The following is a 9,697-nucleotide window of genomic DNA, read 5'->3' as shown; positions in this document are numbered from 1 at the left end:
CATTTGCAAATATCTTCTCCCATTCAATTTGTTACATTTTTGTTTTGCTGGTTTCTTTTGCTATACAGAAGCTTTTTACTTTGATGTAGTCCCATTCATTTATTTTTGTTTTTACTACCCTTGTCCTTGGGGTCAAGTTTACAAAACCCCCTGAGACCAAAGTCCATAAGTTTAGTATGTGTGTTTTCTTCTATGCATTTTAGTGTTTCAGATCTTATATTCAAGTCTTTAATCCATTTCGAGTTAACTTTTGTGTATGGTATCAGATAGTATAGTTTCATTCTTTTCCATGTGGCTTTCCAGTTTTCCCCAATACCATTTAATGAAATGAAGAGACTTGCCTTTCTCCATTGCATGTTTTTGACTCCTTGGTCAAAAATTAGTTGCCCATATATGTGTGGGTTTACATCTGAGCTCTCAATTCTGTTCCAGTAGTCTGCATGTCTGTTTTTCTGCCACTGCCATGCTATTTTGATTACTGTAGCTTTATAGCATAGGTTAAAGTCAGGAAGTATAATACTGCTGGCTTTATTCTTTTTTCTTATGATTGCTTTGCCTATTTGGGATCTTTTGTGGTTTCATACAAATTTGAGGATTTTTTTCTTCTATTTTGTGGAAGATGCCATTGGGATTTTGATAGAGATTACATTAAATCTGAATATTGCTTTAGGTATGTGATCACTGTAACAATGTTAATTCAATCCATGAACACAGACTATCGTTCATTTCTTTATGTCTTTAATTTCTTTTAACAAAGTCTTGTGCTTTTTCGTATACAGGTCCTTCACCTCCTTTGTTAAGCTTATTCTTAGGTATTTTATTCTTTTCATTGCAATTGTAAATGTGTTTGTTTTCATTTCTCTTTCTAATATTTTAGTGTCAGTATGGAGGAATGCAACAGATTTTTATATACTGATTTTATATCCTGCAACTTTACTGTATTTATTATTTCTAATAGTGTTTTGGTGGGGTCTTTAGGACTATCTATATGTAGAATCATGCCATCTGAAAATAATGAAATTTCTACTTTATTCCCAATTTGGATGCCTTTTACTTTTTTCTTGCCTAATGACTCTGGCTAGGACTTCCAGTGAATAACAGCAGTAAGAGTGGGCGTCCTTGTCTTGTTCCTGATCTTAGAGGAAAAGTTTTCATTTTTCACCATTGATATGATGTTAGCTGAGAGTTTGTCATATATGGCCTTTATTATATTGAGGTACTTTTCTTCTATACCCATTTTATTGAGCGTTTTTATCATAAGCAGATATTATATCTTATTAAATGCTTTTGCTGAATCTATTGATATGATCATATGATTTTTATATTTTATTTTGTTAATGTAGTATATCAAGTTGATTTGCAGATGTTGACCCATCTCTTGCATCCCTGTAATGAACCCCACTTGATCATAATGTATGATCCTTTTAATGTATTGTTGTATTCAATTTGCTAATATTCCATTTAGAATTTTTGCATTTATGACCATCAGTGATATTGGCGTGTAATTTTCTTTTTATGTATTGTCCTTGCCTGGTTTTTGTATCAGGGTAATATTGGCCTTGTAAAACGAGTTGGAAAGTATTCTCTCTTCTTCGATTTTTTGGAAGAAGTTGAGAAAGATGGGTATTATATCTTCTTTGAATGTTTGGTAAAATTCACCCATGAAGCCATCTGGTCTTGGACTTTTGGGGGAGGATTTTTATTACTGTTTCAATTCTTTACTAGTGATCAATCTATTTAGGTTTTCTACCTCTTCATTATTAAGTTTAGGAAGGTTGTATACTTCTAAGAATTTGCCCATTTCTTCTAAGTTATCGAATGTGGTGGCATATAGCATTCCACAGTATTCTTGTGTAATACTTTGTATTTTTATGGTGTCCATTTAACTTCTCTTACATTTCTGATTTTGAGTCTTCTCTCTTCTCCTTAATGAGTTTAGCCGGAGGTTTGTCTTTTCAAAGAACCAAGTCTTTGTTTCATTAATTTTTTTCTATTGTCTTTTTGTTCTCTATTTCATTTATTTCTGCTTTGGTTTTTATTTCCTTCCTTAGTTGACTTTAGGCTTCATTTGTTCTTATTTTTCTAGTTCTTTAAGATATAATGTTAGATTGTTTATTTGGCATTTTTCTTGTTTCTTAAGGTATGCCCATAAGCTATAAAATTCTCTCTTAGTACTGCTTTTGCTGCATCCCAAAAATTTTGGTATGTCGTATTTTCATTTGCATTGGTCTCTTTGTATCTTTGACCTCTTATTTAGTCTTTGACCTAATAGTTGTTCAGTAGCATGTTGTTCAATCTCCACACATTTGTGGGTTCTCCAGATTTCTCCTTGTAATTAATTTCGTTTCATAGTATTGATTGGAAAACATGCTTGGTATTATTTCATTCATAAATTTATTGACTAGTTTTATGTCCCAACATGTGGTCTATCCTCGAGAATGTTTTGTTTGCACTTGAAAATGATGTGTATTCTGTCATTGGGGGATGCAAAATTCTATAAATATCAAGTCCAGTTGGTTTAATGTGCCATTTAATGTGATATTTTCTTACTGACTTTCTGTATGGATGATCTATTAATTGCTGTGAGTGAGATATTCAAGTCCCCTACTATAATTGTAATTTTTTCAGTTTCTGCCTTTAGGTCTGTTAGTAATTGCTTTATGTTCTTTGGTGCAATATATATGCACCAGTTTGGGTGCATATATATTGATAAGTGTTATGTCTTCTCGATGAATTATCCCCTTTATCATTATAAAATGTCCATTTTTGTCTCCTATTACCTTTTTTATCTTGAAATCTATTTTGTCTGATATAAGTACTGCTACATCCCCCTTTTTCTCTAGATGCCATTTGCTTGTAATATCATCTTCCACCCTTCACACTTTAAGCCTGTTTGACTCTGGAATTGAAGTGAGTCTCCTGCAGGCAACATATAGTTAGGTTTTTGTTTTTTAATCCATCCCACTACTCTGTGCTTTTTGATCAGTGAGTTTAGTCTATTTACATTTAGGGTGGTTATTGATACGTAAGGATGTACTACAGCCATTTTATCTCTTGTCTTCTGGTTGCTCTATCTGCGTTGTTTCTTTTCCATTGCGATTCTGGTCTGCTATTTTAGCTTGGCAGTTTTCTATGCTTTTTTTTTTTCTCTCACGTTTTATGTCTCAGCAAGGATTTTTAAGGCGATGGTATTCAGTTTTATCAAGTGCACTATGTTTCAACTTCATGGCCTTTCGGTGGGCAGTTTGGCAAAATGAAGCAAGAAGCTTGACACGTGTATGTGGGTAATTTCACTTCTAGGAATTCAGTCATTTATTCAGCAGATGTTTATGGACCTACTGAGTTCCAAGCACTGAGCTGGGTGCCAGGAAGCTGATGGTTGGTGAGACAGATGTGGTCCTTACCCTCAGATCATCCTCAGCAGGGGCAGAGCAATTGTCACTCGGTTACCTCTGCAGGGATATAATGAGAAGTTCTGCAGAGGAGAGGTTCTAAGCCTCCTGTTCCGGCCTCTGAACACCAGCCCTGTGCTGAGCAGCTGTGTGACCTCGGGCAAGTCCCTGTATGTCCTGAGCCTAAGATAAGACAACTGTTCTGCATCAAATTCTAAGGAGCTAACGCATATGGAGCTGGCTCACAAGCCAGTCTTCTGTCTCCCTTCAGAGAGCATTGTTGTTACTGCCCAAAAGGCCTTTTTTCTTCCTCAAAGCTCCAATGGGGTAGTGGCAGTGGTTGCACAACTCTGGGAATATACTGAAAACTGCTGTTATTTTACACTTTAGAACAATAAAGTTTATAGTAAACGAATTATATCTCAATAAATCTGCTATAAAAAATGTTCAAACAAGGGGTCAACTCTGCTAAAAATGTTTTTCTGGTGAGAAATGTAAGCTTTGAGAAAACTAGACTTGCAGAAACAAGGAAAATCCTCTTTCCTAGAAGGATGGAGGGGGTTCTGTGTTTAATTCCAGGAAAGTACAGGTGTTGGAGAAACCACTTGCTGTTCCTGCTATAGCTGACCACCCACCTTTGCCACAAAGTAGTGCTGGGGAATCTGATGATTAGGATAAATGGGGGTGGGGTGGCAGGAATACCTCTCTGAGGACAAAAAGCAATTCCGAGCCCTGCTGGCTCCAGCTGTACTCACAGCTTCTCCCTACCCTCTGCCTACCTATCGGTTATAATTCCAGATACCTGAAGCCGGATGTGGACAAGAAATCCAAACATAAGACAGCAGTAAAGAAGAAGACCCTGAACCCAGAGTTCAATGAGGTACAAGGGGCTGGTGAAGCCACAGAAAAGCCACTTGTGCTCCTCTGGGACAGGGGGCCCAGAGGGACTGGGTTTTCAAGCGTCACTGTGAGAGCTTCGAGGGTAAGAAGAAAGGATGGGGAGGGGCTGACAGGAGAGCCCTCAGCCATGGGGGCATGGACCAAGCTGAACCAGACTGAGGTGGTGCAGATGGAGGGGAGAGGATGGCTTGAAAAGATCTTCAGAGGATGAAACTGGCAGGATTGTGGCCATATTAGATGTGGAGCTGGAGGTCGGGGAACCCACCAGCAGGAGTGAGAGGTGTGAGGGAGATGGGGAAAGCTCTGGTGGGATGCGGTCAGGGTGACGAGTGAGAGCAGGGCGAGGAGACCAGGGGTCTCAGGCAGAGCCTGAGCAACAGAGGCAGACAGGAGGCTGACGAAATGCTTCCAGAGAGTGAGGGGAGTACCGGAAGCTGGTGGGAGAGAAGGTTCCACAAAGAAGGGAGTTACACAGCAGAGCCAGACCCAGGAGAGGTAAGCACACAAAGGCTGCCAAATGTGAGTCGATTTGGCAATAAGGAAGCTCTCAGAGATCTCAAGAGAGAGGCTTCAGTGACAAAGGAGCAGGTGGGTTGGAGTGAACGGGACCCTGAGGACTCCAATCAGGCAGATGTAGATGAGATGAGTGAGAATCCACCATTGTCCACCACCATGCACTGACCACCCTCCCATTCACCCATCCCTCCCTCAGTTCATGCCCTCACCATACCTCAGAGCCCTCCTGGCCATGTGGCATTGGCCTGACTCTCCCCTTCTGGCCACCAGGAGTTCTGTTATGAGATTAAGCATGGGGACCTGGCCAAGAAGACCCTGGAAGTCACTGTTTGGGATTACGACATTGGAAAATCTAACGATTTCATTGGTAAGAGGACATGATAAGAATGCCATTTGACCACATGCCTGTCCTGACTTCAGTGAAGGGCAGTGGCCCTGAACCAAGACATAGCCCCGCCTTCCTGGCTTCTGGGGAAATCTGAGGCCATAGACCACCTGCCCCCACATATCCAACCTGACCCCTTGTGACAGAGGACGAGACGGGCCCAGAGAGGAAAGGAGGCCTGGAGAGTCACACAGCAGTTTGGGGGGAACAGGAGTAAGAGGTGGTGATAGCGCCTCAGGCTGGACCCCGACCCCTTGTGGCCTGGAATTCCTGGTGGCCTTCGTGGCTGTGGACAGTAGAGCTACCCTGGGCCTTTCTTGCTCTTTTGTGCCCCATCCCTTGGCCCCCAACATATGCAACTGCACTCTGCCCCCACACTGCTCTGGTCCTGGATAGAAGAAGGGCAGAATCCCCAGGCCCTGATCGGGGAGGTCAAGGATATGGCATGGCGGTCAGGCCACCAACCACCTTCAGAGCCCAGCGGGCAGGGTGGAGAGTCTGGCCTTGGAGCATGGAATCTAGGAGGGGCAGGGGAGCACTGGCTCCAGAGGGATGGGTCTATGGGAGCACCTGCCCCCAGGTTCCTGACTGCCCCCTCAACTCCCCTCCTGCAGGTGGTGTGGTTCTAGGTATCAATGCCAAGGGCGAGCGTCTGAAGCACTGGTTTGACTGCCTGAAGAACAAGGACAAGCGGATAGAGCGCTGGCACACACTCACCAACGAACTCCCTGGGGCTGTGCTCAGCGACTGACTGGCCCCCACCTGCTGCCACACCTGCCCCTGTGTGTCACCTGGCCCAGCACTGGCCTGGCCCTGGGCTTCCTCAACTGCCACCAAGGGCCTCAGCTCCCACGTTGGGGGAGATCCAGGACACCTGCTCGAACACAGAACCACTGCAGCCCCCACTTGGAGGCCATGGAGGACCTAGCCACTCTGAGGGACAGCGAGGGCAGACAGCTGGGTCTACTTTCAGCCCCTGGGGCCCAAATGGGCCAGAGCTGGGAGGAGAGGAGCTTGGCCTCAGTACCCATCCTGGGGAAGGGAATGGGGCTATCCAAGGACAAGGAACCTACCAGAGGTCAGCAGTAAGTCACAGGGGACCTCAGGCTGAGAGAACAGGAGTGCAGGGGCACCCTGGTGGGACCAGTGAGAACTCCTGTTGGGGACGTTAGGAAGAAGCGTATAGTGGGGAGGAGACTATAAGCAGGACAGGACGCTGACTACATCCATTCATCCCTGGCATTACTATGCAGGTAAAAATGTTAACCTGAGAGCCAGGAGTCTGGTGAAGTTCTCAGAAGCTCCCAATGAACGTGGGCGACTGGCAAACAGTTCACTCAATAATTTCACAAGCCCTTAGGGATGAATGAGATCCAGGCCTGCCCTCAGGGAGTTCCCCTGTCTAGTCAAAAAGCTGGAAACAAACCATTATGTGGGGATCAAGGAATGCCAAGGCTAGCCTGGTCGCCTGCAAGTGCTGTGGATTCTGCTGACTCTGCTAGGAGAGCAGGGAGGGCTTCTCAGAGCAGGTTATGCTTTAGCAAAACCTTGAAAGGTAGTAGAGTTTCTAGGCAGACAAAGGGGAAGGGCAGTGCAAGCAGTGGGAATGGTCTCAAAGGCCTGGAGCAGAGAGAACGGTGATTAAGCCAGGGACACTGAGGGACCCATGATTTCTCTGGGGGGCAGGGGCAATGGCACCCAGCCCTACTCCCTCCTCACCCTTGGCTGCCAGGCCAGCCTGGGCTCATAGCTGTTGGGGGAGAGATGGAAGTACCATGGTGAAACTGATGTTGGTGCAGGGTCACGTTCAATTCTCAGATCCAGTTCTCCCACCTTTGATCTCTTTCCTCCTGAGGAACCTGGAAAATGAATACTGCCTCTCATTCTTCCCAGCTTAAGCATCAGGTCAGCTGTAGTCAAGAAGAGAAAAAGGGTCCTTTGTTTTATACTAAAAGAAGCAAAATGTCCTCCTGTCCTCACCCTCCTCTTCCCTTCCCCTGCCTCCTACCTAGGCCCTTCTGGGTTTGGGACCCCAGGTGGTTGCCCATGCATCCTGGCCCTACTGTGACCACTGATGTCCCTCTCAGGAATACTGAGCAGCAGTCCAGGGCCTTGTTTCTGGGAAGCTAAGAGGGAGACACTCTGCCTGCTGGGCCTGTCTATACCCTGAGTCAGGGTCTCCAGGGAAAGGTTGAAGGGTTGGGGCCCAGGTCTGAAGCCCCAGACTTTTCCCGCCTTCCAGGGGGCTTTCAGGAATGCTGGATGAACAAATGCATAACCAAGGAATTTCTGTGTTCAACTGATGGGAAGTGGAGCCCAGAGAAGAAAAGCGACCTGCCCAAGGCTTTCCAGCCTTACCACAGCTGGGGCAGACCAGACTCCATGGCCCCTTCCCCACCCCCAGCCCAGGGCTCTGGACCACACTTCAGGGGAAGTAGGGTGCTGAGCTCACACACAAGAGGTCCTGCTAGCTGCCTGCCCGAGGCTCACCCCTGCCTGCTGCCTACCCACGCCAACACTAGCAGCAGGGTTCACATGGTCATCAGGGTTGGGCCTTCTGCTGCAAACACAAAGCACACCACCATCTGAGGCCTGGGGTGATGATTCAATCCCACCAAGTGCCCATCAGCCCTTTCCTAGTTTGCAGGGAACTTGGGACTCTAGCCCCCACACAGCACATGGCAACTTTTGCTGGTCATGGAGACTTGGTTTTCCCATCTTTAAGAAGGCTTTGTGTGTGTGAAGGGTTTTACATGCACTGTCTTAATAAATCTTCACAACCCTTGTGTCTGGTGAGCCCTGAGTACCCTCTAACTTTGCCTTTTTGGAGGGTCTCATTCAGAGATGAGCTCACACCCTCTCTGTGAAAACATGGAATTGCTGAATGGCAAAGCTAGAAGGGACTCTGTGAGTACACCTACTACAACTTCCTTAATAAATACATAGAGAAACTGAGATCCAGCTGGGACAAGATTTCCCAGAACTCCTGGCACCCAGTCCAGGGCCCTCTACTGCCCCAGGCTGTTCAAGTGTAGACTTGATCTTGAAAGACGGTCCCCTCTGACCACTGGGACAGTCAGGCTGAGAGGCAGGAATTCTGGACAGCCAGCTCAAGTGGAGGATGGGGCACAGGAGGGCCCCCAGGGAGTGACAGAACTTTCAGGAGAACCCTGGCACTGTTCTAGACCCCTTGCAGATTGTATCTCTGTAATAGAAAAAGCTCTTTGAGAAGCTGCAGTATCAGCTCTGCCTTTGACCCCAAACTGGCATCTTTCCTCTGGTCCATCCGACCTACAAAGATGGGAGATTTAAAAAAAAAAAAAAAAAAATGGCATTCCAAAGTCAGGTGTCAGTAACCGGGAGGGTCGCCCGCCATGCTCTGCATCCACCCTTCCTGGTCTCCGCCCCACCCACCGCCACCACTAGCCAATCCCCAACGGGCCCGTCTTCCAACCCTCAAGCGGTAACCTCCTGACCTCTAGTGGCGAGAGTGAGGAACTGCACCTCCCGGCCCGTGCATGTCCAGCCTTTGTTCCTTCTCAACCGAGAGAACCTCCCGATGCATGGACTCTGGCTGTCGTCGACGCAGACTCTCGTGCACTGCTTAACACCGTTTTGCTACCATGTGATGACTGCAGAAATCGTCCTTAAACTGCAGCCCCACACACAATTTTTGTACTTTCGTCTGACCTACCCGAAGGTGTCCTTTTTAAGTCTTATTTGTTAATATTTATAACGACATATAATCCAAAGTAAATGGAAACATTCATTGCGATCATATTGGCTTGGGAGACTCATTTTAATAGATTTGAATGAATGGGCAGGAAAGAACAAGTGAACGGTAACTGGGCGTTATTCAGTACATTTTCTCATTTACTCTTCACCAAGAACCTATTTGAGGTAGGTTCCCATGTTACAGATGAGGAAACTGAGGTTCACAGAGGTAAAAATATTTGTACAGAATCACATAGCTGGTAAGTGACAGAATCAGAATTCAACTCATGCCTCCCAAGACTTTACAAGAGGATCAGTATGCCATGCTATCAACCACCCACCTGTTCAACAAATAGCTGTGGCATATTAACTTTAACATCAGATGCTGGTCTAGGCACCCAGGACAGATTCATCAGTAAGACAGTCAATAAACAGTAAATATAATAATGATATATTAAAAGATGACAAGAAGAAGGGGGAGAAACAATGGGCATAAAGAAATCATATGGACTGGGAAGGTTAGGCTTAAATTGGGAGACCAGGTGGGTCTCCAGAGAAGATGACTTCTAGCTAAGATTTGTAGGGGGTGAGGGAAGGAGCTATGGGGATACTTGAGGAAAAGTGTTTCACGTGGAAGGAACAACCAGTGCCCCTATAGGTGGGGGCAATCTTGGAGTGACTGAGGTCCATGTGGCTAGAGCAGGGTCAGGCAAGGGAAGAGTAGTAAATGAGGGCACAGGGGTACAGGAGACCAGATCAAGTAGGACTTTATAAATACTGGCTTTCAGTC

General features: G+C 45.6%; 1 protein-coding gene across 1 annotated transcript in view; it reads left to right on the top strand.

The window, feature by feature from the left end:
- Window positions 1–8,971, top strand: part of DOC2B (double C2 domain beta) — a 32,562-nt gene extending 23,591 nt beyond the window's left edge. Inside the window, exons 7-9 of the mRNA XM_023530527.1 lie at window positions 4,191–4,272; window positions 5,079–5,175; window positions 5,808–8,971. Coding sequence (XP_023386295.1) covers window positions 4,191–4,272; window positions 5,079–5,175; window positions 5,808–5,944 — 316 coding nt within the window. The 3' untranslated portion in view covers window positions 5,945–8,971. The remainder of the gene's footprint in view (window positions 1–4,190; window positions 4,273–5,078; window positions 5,176–5,807) is intronic.
- Window positions 8,972–9,697: the final 726 nt, after the last annotated feature.

Source organism: Pteropus vampyrus, unplaced genomic scaffold (assembly GCF_000151845.1).
Source record: "Pteropus vampyrus isolate Shadow unplaced genomic scaffold, Pvam_2.0 Scaffold50, whole genome shotgun sequence".
NCBI classification, from domain to species: Eukaryota; Metazoa; Chordata; class Mammalia; order Chiroptera; family Pteropodidae; genus Pteropus; species Pteropus vampyrus.
The sequence above is the reverse complement of the archived record's forward strand: the minus strand, read 5'-3'. Positions and strand labels throughout refer to the sequence as shown.